Consider the following 16539-nt stretch of genomic DNA (forward strand, 5'->3'; position numbering starts at 1 on the left):
GGTCTCCTTTCCATTTTCTCTCTCCTGTCCTGTCTTTTTCCATTTATCTCTCTCTACAATTGACTTTCCTTTCATATTTTCTCTCCATTTCTCTTTTCTTTGTCTCTCCAGGCAATCAAAGCTAAATGTCACTCGATTTCTCTCCCTCTTTAACCTCCAGTCCTCAGTCTCCTTCTCACATATCTACCAGCTTGCCATTTTCCACTTTCACCTCTCTCCCTCCTTCCCCATTTCCACCCGCTGTACTCACCCCACTTCACAACTCTCATCTGCCTTCCTTTGCCTCTCATCCTGCTTCTTCCCTGTCACCCTCTGTGCTTATCCCAAGCTTTACCTCTCACTCCCCCACAGCTAAGGATCCTCTGTGCTTATCCCAGGCTTTACCCCTCACTCCCCCACAGCTAAGGATCCTCTGTGCTTATCCCAGGCTTTACCCCTCACTCCCCCACAGCCAAGGATCCTCTGTGCTTATCCCAGGCTTTACCCCTCACTCCTTCACAGCTAAGGATCCTCTGTGCTTATCCCTGGCTTTACCCCTCACTCCCCCACAGCTAAGGATCCTCTGTGCTTATCCCAGGCTTTACCTCTCACTCCCCCACAGCTAAGGATCCTCTGTGCTTATCCCAGGCTTTACCTCTCACTCCCCCACAGCTAAGGATCCTCTGTGCTTATCCCAGGCTTTACCCCTCACTCCTTCACAGCTAAGGATCCTCTGTGCTTATCCCAGGCTTTACCTCTCACTCCCCCACAGCTAAGGATCCTCTGTGCTTATCCCAGGCTTTACCCCTCACTCCTTCACAGCTAAGTATCCTCTGTGCTTATCCCAGGCTTTACCTCTCACTCCCCCACAGCTAAGGATCCTCTGTGCTTATCCCAGGCTTTACCCCTCACTCCTTCACAGCTAAGGATCCTCTGTGCTTATCCCAGGCTTTACCTCTCACTCCCCCACAGCTAAGGATCCTCTGTGCTTATCCCAGGCTTTACCCCTCACTCCTTCACAGCTAAGGATCCTCTGTGCTTATCCCAGGCTTTACCCCTCACTCCCTCCCACAGCTAAGGATCCTCTGTGCTTATCCCAGGCTTTACCCCTCACTCCTTCACAGCTAAGTATCCTCTGTGCTTATCCCAGGCTTTACCCCTCACTCCCTCCCACAGCTAAGGATCCTCTGTGCTTATCCCAGGCTTTACCTCTCACTCCCCCACAGCTCAGGATCCTCTGTGCTTATCCCAGGCTTTACCTCTCACTCCCCCACAGCTAAGGATCCTCTGTGCTTATCCCAGGCTTTACCCCTCACTCCTTCACAGCTAAGTATCCTCTGTGCTTATCCCAGGTTTTACCTCTCACTCCCCCACAGCTCAGGATCCTCTGTGCTTATCCCAGGCTTTACCTCTCACTCCCCCACAGCTAAGTATCCTCTGTGTTTATTCCAGGCTTTACCCCTCACTCACTCCCACAGCTAAGGATCCTCTGTGCTTATCCCAGGTTTTACCCCTCACTCCCTCCCACAGCTAAGGATCCTCTGTGCTTATCCCAGGCTTTACCCCTCACTCCCCCACAGCTCAGGATCCTCTGTGCTTATCCCAGGCTTTACCCCTCACTCCCCCACAGCTCAGGATCCTCTGTGCTTCTCCCAGGCTTTACCGATCACCAGGCCTTAATTTGTGGGGGAATGATCTGGAACAGAGCTTGGTTCTGCTTCAGCTTCTCCCAACCTGCAGCCTACATGGAAGAAGAGGGGACAGGGTGAGCCTGGAGCAGACAAAGCAGAGAACAGCTAAGCCTCCTCCTTAATCCAGTCCTTTTGTATTCTGCAGGAAGGAGGGAAGTGGTGTGATCCTGAAGCAGAGCAAAAAAAAAAGAAACCCCCCACAAAGAAGCTGAATTAGCAGCAGTTCCTATAATTAAGTCTTCAACACTGGCTTTACTTACAAATTTTGAACTTATGTTGGTGCAACCCTTTTTTCTATGGTTGAACAGATCCGGTTTCTGGGTTTTGCAGCACCCGATGAAGCAGAGCAGAACTGCCCCTATAAGTCAGTTTATTTGGTCACAGTTTCTGGTGATTTTAAGCAAGCAAGGAACAGACAGCAGAAAAAGGTCTTAGAGATTTGTCTATGGATTTTCAAACTGCCAGCGTGAGAGCAAATACCATGGGTACTTTCTACTCCAGTAATCTAAGCAAAATGTTACTTTGATTATTGCCAAGGGAAAAAGTAGCTGCAGTAGTTGAACTTACTTTTTATGCAGGGGAAAAAGAAACGAAAAATAAGCTGCATAGTGTTGAAAATGCAACCTCCCTGAGTTACTGTATTTTCCTCCCTGAACCTAAATCTGACCTTGGAAACACGTACGGGAGGGAGGCAGCTTTCCCAGAGCGGATTCCTGTGGGGAAAATGCTTCTCATAACAAAACGATTTCTCAACCTGTTTTCCTTTGCATTTGCAGGGGAAAGTTGTACTGAGCCAGCGTTAGAGTACGGGCAGGTGAGACGGGGGAAATCGGAAGCTTTTAAATCCGGATGGGAGATTGGATATGAAGTGAATGCCAGCGTTACCCTTCAATGCAATCCACCTCATGTCATGGAAGGCAGCGGAGAGATCGTCTGTGGCAGCGACCTGAAGTGGCATCCATCCGTGCCTACCTGCGTGGAAAGTAAGTCCAAGTGGTACCATTGGGCGTTGTGAGGTCAACGCTAATGACCAGCAGCGAGCAGGAGTCTGCATTACTGTCTGCCTGCACCGGGCACGGAGCTGCCTCACTTCCAAGGACCCACCGTGTGTCTGCGCTGGAGAAAGCTTTTGCCTCTTTCCAATCTTGGCTACATTTTGATCACTTTTTCTTCGGTTTGAGGGCAGTTTTCAAAAGATTTTACCTGTGTGTAACTCAGGGGCTAAAGATTTGCCTTCCTGTATCCAAGCTGTTTAATTGTCTGACTCCTCCCCACCGCGCAACGGTAGTGGAGTGAAGCAGGGGTGCCCTGTGCTGCTCTATTTCTGTTCGACTGATTTGGTCTGCTCCCAAAAAAACTGGCACAAACTTACCAAGATGTTTTCCAGTGCCCAAAGCTGCACTTAAGACTTTGCCGCTCATAGGCATAGCGCCCTGGCAGTGCCCTTTTGAAGATGTGCCGGCACGTGGCCCTAAGGCAAGCAGAAGCAGGCTCCTTTTCGGCCTGGATAGCTGGCGCCTTCAAAATTTGCTGCCCCAGGCAGTAAGCTGTGCCTAAATCCGGGACTGCCAGAGACCCCACCTCTGTCGCCTCGTGTAATATACACAATCGCATGAAATGAAGTAAAGGTGGAGGAGAATGCTGACTGGGCAGGAACTGCAGTGGGGACTGAGGGTAACAAAATAGTATTTCCTAGCATGTAGACAGATGGACTCAGGACCAGTGGGTTTATGCTCCCCTGCCAGCAGACTGAGATGGAGCAAGCTGACCTCGCAGTATATATAACCCTGCAGTGACCCCAGCCTGCCAGTATTCTCCGTCTCCAGCAGATGATGGTCATGCATCTCCCTATGGGGATTGCTTCGAGTTTTTTGGAAGAAGAAATCTAAATTCAGGAAACGAAAACCCTGCTCTCCTGCGGTGATACCTAAAAGTCCCTCCCCCAGTTGACAATTCCTGAGGTGATTTCCGTGGTCCCTCGGAGGTCTGCCTTGGTCTGGTAGCCGGTTTTGCCAGCATGGACTTAGCTGCTTGAGCAGCTGAAAGACAGCGGGTGCAGGAAGCCGAGCGCGGCAGTGATGGCAATTGCCCTCTCCCCCCGCAGCCGGTGTAAGGCTGAGCTCCAGTAAGTTTAAAAAAAAAAAAAAGGATATATACAGAGACTGAGCGCGAGGTCTTACTGTATAGGGCTTCCTTCTCCCACTCGGTCTTCGAGCTCAGTGTGCCGTTCTGACATTCATCCCGCTCCGTGGGAGGTTGAGGGACGTGGGCAGCCTGGCGGGTTGAGCAGGCCCCACTCTGAGGCTTTTCGCCGCATGCAGTGTGGTTTTCGCGAGCTTTCGGAGGCTGCCCACTACTGGCTTGTCAGTCCGGCATGTGCGTCTCGCTGTGCATCCAGTTGTGTGCCCAGTTTTTCGGCACACAGTAAAGCTTTGAATTTTGAACGCCCACGTTAAGCTCCGCCTAGTGGCCGCACGCTTCCGTCAGCGCTCAAGTGGCACTGTGCGCTTGGAGTTTTTTGTGCACTTTCTTTTGGGTTGACTGGGTGAGCACCTAGGTGTGCACACATGTCTTGGCCACATAATTTTTGGGCGTACAGTTGAATGCTGAGGTGTGCGCGCGTGCAAGTATCGAGCGCATAATTTTGTTGGATGCCTAGTTGAGCTCATATATCAGAAAAACAAAGGCAAAAAGTAGCTAGACTTGTGCCTCCAGCCGCTGCTGAGTGCATTGTTGGCCATGATAGCGCCTGTGCCTCAGAAGTCTAAGCGCCTTATCCTTGCACTGCCTGTTCTTTTTGGGCCTCTCCTTCCTGGAGTGCCCGCTGCTTTCTACCAGCGCTGCTTGGAGGCTCAGAGCGTCTTGTCTTCCTCTGTTTGTTTTTGGCTAAACCTGGTTCTTCCCAGTCAGTTGTGGTCTGTTGAAGACGTCTCAGCTGGGGCGCCTGACCCTGGCCCTCCTCTAACTGTTCCTCGGCAGGGGAAGGTGGCTCAGTAAGTAGCCCTCAGATGCCTCTCGGTCTGGATGTTTCTACCTTTTTTCAGGACAGCGGTGCCCTTCAAGCGGCAGTGGGTCCTCTGGCTGGAGCTCAGGCTGGCTTGGTGGATGACACCGGTCCTGCCTCTATTGAGGATGTGGACCCCCTAGGATTGGAGCTGTATAAAACTATGTGATGGTTCTTTCATAGAGATGAAATGCCAGCTTTGTCTTTTTTCCCAGACCTTGATGATGCTTGGAGCTCCTAGGGCAGATTCCATTTCTGAGCCAAGGGGAATTCCTAGTTTGGTTTCCCTTGAGTAAAGCCTCCTGTGTTTTCCCCATGTTGGAGGCCATTCTAGAATTGATTAAGCTTGAGTGCGGCGTCCCAAAGAGGTTGGATTTTGGAAGGCCTATACCCTCTGGATTCAGTGGTGAGGGCATGCTTCCATTTTCTAAAGTAGATACACTTGTGTGTGCAGTCTCCAAGTGGACCACTATTCCCTTGAAAGGGGGAAAGGTCTTTTAGGATTCCCATGTTAGCAAGATTGAGACTAGCCTTGAGCAGGCGTCTGAAGCTGTGGCACTGTCCTTGCATCGCTTCATGTTGTTCCTTGGTGGCTCGCTCTTGTTTGCTTCTCTCCAGGAAGCTGCTGACTCTGGCGTAAATCCTAGCACTGTTAAGGTACCAGCTGCTGCCTTTTTGGCTGATGCAGGCTGTGCCTTGGTCAACACCTTGTCCACATGGATGACTTCATTTGTGGTTGCCAGGCGCCAAATATAGTTGAGATATTGGTTGGCCAATGCGACCTCCAAGGCTAATCTCACCGAATTGCCTTTTAACGGCTCACTCTTTGACGAGTCGGAGAACCTGGCCAGTAAGTGGAATGAATTTCCAGTTCTTCATTTACCAGAAGATAAGAGACAGGTGCAGCGCCTCCTTATCATGAGAGGTTGTGCTGCAGGATCCAGGCATTTGCAACAGATGAGGCGCATGCTCAGGTTGTGGACACTCCCGTACCATCCATTGAAGGTTTGTCGACCCACCTTCGGGGAAAAAGATAGGGGACATTTCTCTCTCTCTCTTTTTTCAGAGGTGAGTTGAGATCACATCAGACTGGTAGGTCCTGGAGGTGATATGAGAAGGATATACAGTGGAATTTTGCAGTATTTCTCAGGACAAAGGTGGCGGACCTCACGCATCACCTAGATAGGATTTTAGATGGTACTGGGGAGGAGCCAGCTGTCATGGTACATGTGGGCACCAATGACATAGGAAAATATGGGAGGGAGGTTCTGGAAGCCAAATTTAGCTCTTAGGTAGAAAGCTGGAATCCAGAACCTCCAGGGTAGCATTCTCTGAAATGCTCCCTGTTCCACACGCAGGTCCCCAGAGCAGAGCGCCGGAGTCTCAATGCATGGATGAGACGATAGTACAAGGAAGAGGGATTCAGTTTTGTAAGGAGCTGGGAAATCTTTTGGGGAAGGGGGAGTCTTTTCCAAAGGGATGGGCTTCACCTTAACAAGGGTGAAACCAGACTGCTGGCGTTAACCTTTAAAAAGGAGATAGAGCAGCTTTTAAACTAGAACAAAGGGGAAAGCCAACAGTCGCTCAGCAATGATTGGTTCGGAGGGAAGTATCTTCAAAGGATACTAATGAAGTTAGGGCATCCAAACAGAGAGTTTTCAATAATAAGAAATAATAAGAAAAGTAGTCCAAGTGCCTATAATTAAAAACTCACCTGAGCTAAAAGTTTCCAATTTAACCCTGCTAACTGAAAAGCAGAATGTAAATACAAACAAAAACCACACTTTGAAATGTTTGTATGCTAATGCCAGAAGTCTAAGAAGTAAGATGGGAGAATTAGAATGTATAGCAGTGAATGATGACATCGACTTAATTGGCATCTCAGAGACATGGTGGAAAGAGGATAATCAATGGTACAGTGCTATACCGGGGTACAAATTATATTGCAATGACAGAGAGGAGCACTCGGGAGGAGGTGTGGTGCTTTATGTCCAGGATGGCATAGAGTCCAACAGGTTAAAGATCCTGCAAGAGACTAAATGCTCAATCAAATCTTTATGGGTAGAAATCCCTTGTGTGTTGGGGAAGACTATAGTGATAGGGGTATACTACCGTCCACCTGGTCAAGATGGTGAGACGGACAGTGAAATGCTAAGAGAAATTAGGGAAGCTAACCAAACTGGTTGTGCAATAACAATGGGAGATTTCAATTACCCCAGTATTGACTGGGTAAGTGTAACATTAGGACACGCTAGAGAGATAAAGTTCCTGGATGGAATAAATGATAGCTTTATGGAGCAATTGGTTCAGGAACCGACGAGAGAGGGAGCAATTTTAGATCTAATTCTCAGTGGAGCACAGGATTTGGTGAGAGAGGTAACAGTGGTGGGGCCGCTTGGCAAATATGATCAAATCTGAATTAATGACAGGAAGGGGGGGACAGTAAGTAAATCCATGGGTCTAGCGCTAAACTTTCAAAAGGGAAACATTGATAAAATGAGAAAAATAGTTAGAAAAAAACTGCAAGGTGCAGCCTTTGCTTACCATTATTGACTTTGAAGATTGTGTTCCTGGTGGTGTTATGTTCCGCACGTCGAATTTCTGTGCTGCAGGCCAGGGATGCGGAGGAGCATCGCCTCTTGTGCTCCTTGGATGTCAGGAGACTTGAGCAGTATCTTGAGGTTTCTGAACCTTTTTGAAAGATGGATAACCTGTTTGTTCTCCATGATGGGAATAGGCAGGGCGCTCCAGCTTCATGGGCTATCCTAGCTCGCTGGATTAAGGAGGTAGTCATGCCTACATATGTGGATGCTGAAAAGCCATTGCCTACTTGGGTTAGGGCTCATTTCATGGTGGCGCAGGCAGTGTCATGGGCGGAAGTTCGATTGTTGACTCCCGTCGAGATCTGCCGAGCTGCGACCGGGTCCTCCTTACACACGTTTTTCCAGGTTTTATCGTCTGGATGTGCAGGCCCGGGAGGACGCAGCCTTTGCATGTGCGGTGTTGTCTGGACTGCAGGCAGCTTCCCACCCAGTTCGGGAGCTTTGGTACATCCCACTGGTCCTGAGACTATCTGTCTATACGCTAGGAAACGGAGAAATTACCGTATTTTTCGCTCCATAAGACGCACTTTTTTTCCCCCAAACAAACCCCCCCCCCCCCCCGACCTTCCAAATTAATTTACTATAATCCCCCACCCCCCTGACCCCCCCCCAAGACCTGCCATAAGTCCCTGGTGGTCCAACGGGGCTCCAGGAGCAATCTCCTGGACTTGGGCCGTCGGTTGCCAGCAATCAAAATGGCGCCGATGGCCCTTTGCCCTTACTATGTCACTGGGGTCGACCAATGCCAGCGGTAGCCCCTGTGACATTGTAAGGACAAAGGGCCGTCGGCTCTTTGCCCTTACGATGTATAGTCCTGCAGTATATATAGTATAGTATATATATATATATATATATATAGTATAGTATATATAGTCCTGCAGCCTGCAATCCTGCAGTATATTATAGTCCTACAATGTGTGTATATATATATATATATATATAGTCCTGCAGTATATATAGTCCTGCAGTGACCCCTTTTCAGGCTGGGGTCACTGCAGGACTATATATACTGTGAAGTTAGGTTGCTCCGTCTCCGTCTGCTGGCAGGGGAGCGTAAACCCACTGGTCCTGAGTCCATCTGTCTACACTAAGGAAAATGAAAGTATCAGGTAAGTAATTTCTCCATTGTTCCCTCTCTCTTTTAGAAACCTTAATGGTATTAGGTTCCAGAAAACTCCACCCCAGACATGGCTGCATGCTTGCCTTTGAAACAGCAGACTGCCAAGGAACTTGGGATGCTGTTCAGGTGAAAGATGCTATAGAAATACAAATGAAGATTTTTTTTTTAATATTCTTTTCCGAAGGTTGTCCTGAGCCAGAAGTTGAGCATGGGTACATAACTCACAGAAATGAGAACTTGGTTCCCCCAGGATTAGACTCTAAGTCTAAGGTCTATGAATCTGTCTCATTTGAATGTAATCCTGGTTACAGCAGGAGAGGTGCACGTACCATTCAGTGCACGCCTCAGTTAAGTTGGGAGCCGGCCATACCCACTTGTGAAGCTGTTAAAGGTGAATAATCTTGCATTCTCAGTTCTGTAAATATTTTTGTCTTGGTAATTGAAATACAATACACATACATGAGAGAGAATTGGAAAACAAATGCTAGTATCAGAATAATTAGCACAAGACTAATCTGTGACAGGCCAGGTGCAGGGTCTACTTATAAAGCTAAATATATCTACCCTGATGGATCTATGAGAGAGGCATTCACTTCCCTTAAAGGTAGAACCAGATCCCCCACATCTGGTGTTCGAGGACCGTCAATCAGTCTGGTTTTCAGAATGTCCACAATGAATATGCATGAGAGAGATTTGCATGCCTTGCCTCACTTCTGTGCTGTTATATTTCATGCATTTTCATTGTGAAAATCCTGAAAACCAGACTGGTTTGCAGTCATCAAACCCGGGAGAGGGGTGGTTGGGGGTCACAAGAGGTCATGGCATGAGGCTGCGAGGGGGTCAGATGCAGGAGCCACATCATTGAAAGTGTGGCAGATGCATGGATGTGGTGCTTCCAGCCCAGTCAGCACCATAAGCCTTCGTTTGTAAGTATCCCCTGCCCAGCGTCGCAGGGGTGGTCCTGGGGCAGGAGCTGCTGCTGAGACCTTGCAACCATGCGTCCTGAGTCGGGCTTCTAGCTCTCACCCTTACTCCATGCCCATCACTCCCTCTTGTTACAGCAGCTCCCACGTTGAGAAGAATGGATTGGCACAAAGCAGGTGGTTAACGTTTTGCAGAAGAGCTGGTTCAGTGCTGGGTATTCTGCACCAGCAGTCAGGAATAGCAGGGGCAGGATGACTAGGACCGGGAGAGATTAGACGTTAGACTGTGTGAAGAGCCTAGTGATGACTGCAGTTTTCCTGCCCTCTGAGAGGCACTAATTGGAAGTTACTTGGTCTGCTGCAGGTCCTACAACATCTCCTCCTGAAGGCAGTGCCAGGGAGTGTGAGGTAAGTACCTTTTATACCGTCAGGTTTCTTCTATTCCTCTCATGCGAATGCCTTTCCTTGGATTCGGTTCTGCTCTGATTACCGAAGGATAGCCTGACCCGTCTGTCTGCTGTCTCCTAATAACCTTTGGGTTTGGAGTCCTATCCACATCAAGCCTTCAGGAAATGTCAGGAGGGACAGGATGATCTCACAATTTGTGTTGTGTGGAAAAAAACCTACAAGATAAATTATAAGAAAAGAATTTAAACGTTGGTGAACATTCCTCAGCTAGAGACTGCTTTCTATTAAACTATTTTTGGTCTCGTCCTGGCAGTGCCAGAACCATGGGAAGGAAATATGTCTGCCAGCCTCCTAGCCCATCTTCCCTTTCCGCAGCTGGTTTAAGCTCCCAATGCTGGAAACACTTCTGAAAACCTATAACTAACATCTTCCACCTTCACCAATAACACTTTGCTGATACCCGGCCCGCCTGCCCCTCCTGAAGACTCTGCACCTTCCCCTACTCTACCTGTTGGTAAATCCACCTCATTCCCTGCCCCCACCCTCCATGCATGGGGAGTCTATTGAGAAAATCAGGATTCATGGTGGGAGGCCGGGGCGGTAAAGCCAGAGCTGGCTCGTTCTGCGGGAGTGACAGTGTAATCCTCCTGGAAGCTTTGCTGGCTATAGGGCTTAAAGAGTTTGTAATACAAGCCCCCCCTCAGACTTTGCTTCCTGTGGTTTTTGTATTTTCTGCGTTAGAAAGTTCCAGGTGGATTTGCCGGGCTGTGTGAGGCGGTGGAAAAGAGAGCAGAGCAGTTCTGTGTGGGAGAAGAACCTGAAAACTATAAGACAATCTTGGAGATGAGGAAATTGTGTTTGGAAATCCAGAAAACTGCAGCTAGAAATGAACAAGCTTCAAAGCTGCAGTGTAACCAGCGCGTCTGCCGCAGCTGTGCCGGCGCTGCCAGCTACAGATTGATCGCCGGAGCAGTGAAGATGCTCCCGCAGGACTTGCACGCTCTTCGTCTCTGAGTCTGTATTTTGATTTCAGCTTTAATCTCCTTTCACCCCCTCACTTATTGCAGTCAAACCCACAGCCCGTTCAGGTGCCAGTGAGGAAAGGGCAGTGGGAAACCGATAGAAGGTAAGCGAGCAGTCTCCATGTAGGCCCCTGGCAGAAGTAAGGAGGCTCACACTTATCGTTGCAAAGTAAAATTACTTGGAATAAAAGAGAGGAGAACAGAGAAGAGCAACAATGGGCCAGTGCCCCCTGTATTGTGAAAGTGGTAAGAGGCGGTGAAGCTCGCAGGAAGTGATTAATCCCGGGAGTGATGGAATTTCTGTGGCAGACAAGGACCCTCTCCTGCGCTCCTCCGTCTTTCTGTTCTGCCACTGTACGCTGCTTTTTATTGCAGAGTAATGCATCCTACTTCCATCAGGCAGCGGCTTCTAGATCTGAGCAATAAACCATTTGATCAGCTACAGCCACACTTTCAGCCGCCCCACCATGCTTGGACGTGGGGTGGGAGAAAGAAAGATGTTTCTGTATTGTCTGAACTTTCAAGCTGCCCCAGCCTGGCACCAGTTTTCGAAGCAGAAGTCTGTGTTTCTGCGCACTTTCCAGCTGTGCGTTTCCGCCTGCTTTTCTCAGTGAAAGTAACGGGTGGAGATATGAGATTTAGTCTGTGTGTGTTATTTCCAAAAGCTGCCTCTGGGGAAGACCTTTCCTCAACGTGAAACCTAGGCACTGATTTGTGGGCAGCCACTTCACCAGGGGCCACGCTTTCTGCCTGCTCACATCGCTTTGAAAACTGCAAGGTTGGCCTGCCTCCTGCTCGCCACCCTTCTCTGGTGTGAGATCAATAATAAGTGTTTCAGGTAGGAATATTTCCAGGCAACAGGGGTCGATGGGCTTTGCCCTTGTGGCCGGCTTAGATCAAGGCAGACTTGTCCCTTAAAGACGCAGGGCTCTCTTGGGTCACGGGAAAGGAGGAGGCTGGGTGCATCCTCACCCCTCTTCCTCAGGCCCAAGGTTTCCTGCAGTCCACCCCTGATGCATGGAGGATGTTTTCCATTCTGCAAAACTTATTTCTTTATTTTCACTGCTGATGATTCAGGCCCATACTACACAGGGGCGGGGGAGGAGTTAATCGCTGACACTCAAAACTCTTATACCTGACGGAGAATAAAGAACGACGTGAACAAGGTTCTGACAGCTCATTATGGGCCTAGCACACCTTATGCAGCCCAAAATGATTCATTGATGTGAACAGGTTCCATTATTTAATGATGGTTTATCTTCCCCTCCCTGCAACAGCAGCCCTCCTCTTTCAGATGTGGATACTTCTTTTCCAAGTTGCAGATCTGGGAATGAGCAACAAGGCATGGATCTGCCTAGGCCCACTTCTGCCTATGAGCAGAACATGTCTTATGCTTTGCAACACTTTTATAACTTGTCCCAAATTATATATGCACAACACAGTCTGAGGGAAAGCAGGAGAGAATGGGGTGATCGGTGAAAGTAGGGATTCTTTATTGGTCCAACACAGTATGAGTCCTTCTGCTGATTCCTGGTTGCCCTCTATTTTCTGGGCTTCCTTCATTTTTATGGTTATGTGCATTGATTATACCCTTCTTGCCATTTTAATGAATATTATCCTGGGTAGTTGTTTACAATAAGAGTACTCTTTGCATAGACTTGCCCAGTATACCTATTATTATTTGAGAAACATAATACTTTCATACTGGTCTCTCTTTGTTCTTCTTATCTTTACACGTTACACCACTATTATGTAATTCTTGACTCTGAAAGATAACAGATGTGGTCTGGCATGGAGCTGCCAGTTTCTTGCAGGTGACCTGGCTTCGATACTGTCAAAGACAGGATACTGAGGTTAATGGGCCACTGCTCTGACTCAGAATGACACTTCTTACCTTCTTAACAGCTGCTGATTGATAAAATATACAGAACCCAGCCAGCAGATGGCAGTGGTGACACACTTGTAGGCTGCCCTTACCGTTGTTGGATGAGGGATAGTGAATTACTTTGGCAACACATGGTCATGCAAATAAAATACCTTGACACTGCCTCTGGGTTTGTGGAAGGCTGAAAAGTCTCAGCACTAAGTGTCACCTGTGCAGGAGGACTGGACAGAACCGATGACTCTGCGCAGAAGCTGAACCTGTCTTGAAAAGCATGTCCCATGCATGTCCTAGGGTAAAACCAGGACTGGAGCTACCTCTTCTAGGTGACATGGAGGTGCCTGATAGCTTAGCCTAAACTTGGGGTTTTAGAAATAAACTGGGCTCCCTGGTTTGCACTGTACCACATTTGTGCTTAGATTGAATAAACCGACTCAGAGTAACTGCTCCTCGACTTTTAATGCTGCAAGGCAGGCACTTAAGCCTGTGGACTGGTAAGAGCTGGTGCACCCCTGTATTTAATGGAGAGAGGAGACACAATACTGAGAGAAGCAAAAACAGTAATGAAATTCAAGAAAGCTCAGGATAAGCACAGAGGATCCTTAGCTGTGGGGGAGTGAGGGGTAAAGCCTGGGATAAGCACAGAGGATCCTTAGCTGTGGGGGAGTGAGGGGTAAAGCCTGGGATAAGCACAGAGGATCCTTAGCTGTGGGGGAGTGAGGGGTAAAGCCTGGGATAAGCACAGAGGATCCTTAGCTGTGGGGGAGTGAGAGGTAAAGCCTGGGATAAGCACGGAGGATCCTTAGCTGTGGGGGAGTGAGAGGTAAAGCCTGGGATAAGCACGGAGGATCCTTAGCTGTGGGGGAGTGAGGGGTAAAGCCGGGGATAAGCACAGAGGATCCTTAGCTGTCGGGGAGTGAGGGGTAAAGCCTGGGATAAGCACAGAGGATCCTTAGCTGTGGGGGGAGTGAGAGGTAAAGCCTGGGATAAGTACAGAGGATCCTTAGCTGTGGGAGGGAGTGAGGGGTAAAGCCTGGGATAAGCACGGAGGATCCTTAGCTGTGGGGGAGTGAGGGGTAAAGCCTGGGATAAGCACAGAGGATCCTTAGCTGTGGGAGGGAGTGAGGGGTAAAGCCTGGGATAAGCACGGAGGATCCTTAGCTGTGGGGGAGTGAGGGGTAAAGCCTGGGATAAGCACAGAGGATCCTTAGCTGTCGGGGAGTGAGGGGTAAAGCCTGGGATAAGCACAGAGGATCCTTAGCTGTGAGGGAGTGAGGGGTAAAGCCTGGGATAAGCACAGAGGATCCTTAGCTGTGGGGGAGTGAGGGGTAAAGCCTGGGATAAGCACAGAGGATCCTTAGCTGTGGGGGAGTGAGGGGTAAAGCCTGGGATAAGCACAGAGGATCCTTAGCTGTGGGGGAGTGAGAGGTAAAGCCTGGGATAAGCACGGAGGATCCTTAGCTGTGGGGGAGTGAGAGGTAAAGCCTGGGATAAGCACGGAGGATCCTTAGCTGTGGGGGAGTGAGGGGTAAAGCCGGGGATAAGCACAGAGGATCCTTAGCTGTCGGGGAGTGAGGGGTAAAGCCTGGGATAAGCACAGAGGATCCTTAGCTGTGGGGGAGTGAGAGGTAAAGCCTGGGATAAGTACAGAGGATCCTTAGCTGTGGGAGGGAGTGAGGGGTAAAGCCTGGGATAAGCACGGAGGATCCTTAGCTGTGGGGGAGTGAGGGGTAAAGCCTGGGATAAGTACAGAGGATCCTTAGCTGTGGGAGGGAGTGAGGGGTAAAGCCTGGGATAAGCACGGAGGATCCTTAGCTGTGGGGGAGTGAGGGGTAAAGCCTGGGATAAGCACAGAGGATCCTTAGCTGTCGGGGAGTGAGGGGTAAAGCCTGGGATAAGCACAGAGGATCCTTAGCTGTGAGGGAGTGAGGGGTAAAGCCTGGGATAAGCACAGAGGATCCTTAGCTGTGGGGGAGTGAGGGGTAAAGCCTGGGATAAGCACAGAGGATCCTTAGCTGTGGGGGGAGTGAGGGGTAAAGCCTGGGATAAGCACAGAGGATCCTTATTAGCAAGAAGTGAAGCAAAAGCCAGAAATGAATTGGGTACGTGGCATTGTACCAGGAAGGAAATTGGGGCAACTGTAGAGTTCTTATCTGTTATCAGATTCTCTGTTTCTCCGGCCCTCTGTACATTTATATTGCACAAAACCAAGCAAGCAGCACACTTGAGGTTTTGTTACAGGACCCCTCCAGCCTGAAACTCCTTTTTTTTCATGTAGTTTCTCTTTCTTAGATCAGTGATGGCTCGGAGTCTGCCAGGGCCAGAGCTTCCATTAGGCAAACAAGTTGGTCTTCTCGTATGCCAAACTTTTAGGGGTGACGAAATCCAGCCAGTGCAAGGGCCAAAGGGGGTGCTGTGCCAGAGCCAAAGCTGCCACAGAAAAGAGTGCCGTGCTGGAACGACTGCCCCCGTGCTGGGGGCGACCTGGGGGATGCATGAGCAAAGGTTTGGCTAGGGGGCCAAATACTCTTCCATGGGCCCTGGAGCCTGCGCTTACCATGAACCTGCTCCAATCATCCGCAATGCGCACGGGGACCCCGCTTTTCCCCTGGCAGCGGGGATCTGTTCAGAGCATCTTGCTGCACTTAGCAGCCGCGTTCTGCTTGCTGCTTCCATCCTGCTGTGGGTATTGTATTCGAAGGCTGTGCCAGCGAGTCTCGGAAACGTTCTTTCAGTAATTCAGCATAAGCTGAATTTTCCTGGCATGGTGTCAGCATATTCCTGCTCACCTTGTGCAAAAAATGAAAGTGTCAGATGGAAGGAGAGATGGGAAGAGATGTGCCCCTGTAACCCACTGCTTCAGGTCATAAAGATAGATGAAGGATCATCTGCAGCAGCACAAACGTGTAGAAGTCTGTGCATACAACATGACGCCTGCAGTGGGGCAGATTTTAAAAGCCCTGGGCGCGTAAATCCAGCCGTATTTACACGCGTAGGGGACTTGCGCGCCGGCACGCCTATGTTGCATAGGCCGCCGGCGCACACAAAGCCCCGGGACGCGTGTAAGTCCCAGGGCTTTGCTTGGGGGGCGTGTCAGGGCGGCGCGGCATTCGGGGGCATGGCCGAGGCCTCCGAACCAGCCCCTGGGCTGGGCAATGGCGCGCCGGCAGGTGCAACCCTCGGGCAGGCGTAACTTTCTTAACAAAGGTGTGGGGGGGGGGGGGGGATTTAGTTAAGGCCGGGGGGTTGGTTAGGTAGGGGAAGGGTGGGGGGCCTAGAAAAAAGTTCCCTCCGAGGCCGCTCCGAGTTCGGAGCGGCCTCGGAGGGAACGGAGGCAGGCTGCTTGGCTCGGCGCGCATGTTATAAAATCAGGCGTAGATTTGTTCGCGCCGGGTTGTGTGAACAAATCTACGCCCGCGCATAACTTTAAAAACATACCCCACTGTGTGCCAAGATCATCTCTCTGTCCTGAAACACACATACACACATGTTTCAGGGCAAGGAGCCACGTGCTTTTACATGCAAAATAATTGTAACCTGTGTGTATTGCCTGCAGTTTGGGTGCAGGCAGGCATTTTATAAACCAGGCATGTGCTCTGCTAATGAAATTCTTGTGCATGCACTTGTAATCAATGCCTCCATCTGTTCACCCACACGAGCACCAGCTCTCTCAGACCTCCCATCCAAAACCTGCAGACAAAAGACGAGTGCGATTCCAGTTCTGCGATTCAGTGAGCAAGTGTAAAAGTGTGCATATACGCTGGGGAATATATGGCGTACACCATTACAAAATACTAACGTGTGCACAAACCACCACATCCCATCCCGGAATGCCCTAAACTGCTTCCTTTTCATTTCCATTCGTACATGACGCTATGGGTGTCGCTTACTTCCAGCCTTACAAAAT

The 16539-nt window shown here is 49.5% G+C and overlaps 1 protein-coding gene across 4 annotated transcripts in view; it reads left to right on the plus strand.

Annotated features, from left to right (window-relative positions):
- Positions 1-12464, plus strand: part of LOC115074144 (C4b-binding protein alpha chain-like) — a 38546-nt gene extending 26082 nt beyond the window's left edge. For 3 of the 4 annotated variants that reach the window (XM_029573340.1, XM_029573339.1, XM_029573341.1), the window contains exons 10-13: positions 2447-2653; positions 8582-8788; positions 9685-9728; positions 10470-12464. In XM_029573340.1, coding sequence (XP_029429200.1) covers positions 2447-2653; positions 8582-8788; positions 9685-9728; positions 10470-10742 — 731 coding nt within the window. In that variant the 3' untranslated portion in view covers positions 10743-12464. The remainder of the gene's footprint in view (positions 1-2446; positions 2654-8581; positions 8789-9684; positions 9729-10469) is intronic. The other variant, XM_029573342.1, reaches the window with a different exon arrangement.
- Positions 12465-16539: the final 4075 nt, after the last annotated feature.

The sequence above is a fragment of the Rhinatrema bivittatum genome, chromosome 12, assembly GCF_901001135.1.
Source record: "Rhinatrema bivittatum chromosome 12, aRhiBiv1.1, whole genome shotgun sequence".
NCBI lineage: Eukaryota > Metazoa > Chordata > Amphibia > Gymnophiona > Rhinatrematidae > Rhinatrema > Rhinatrema bivittatum.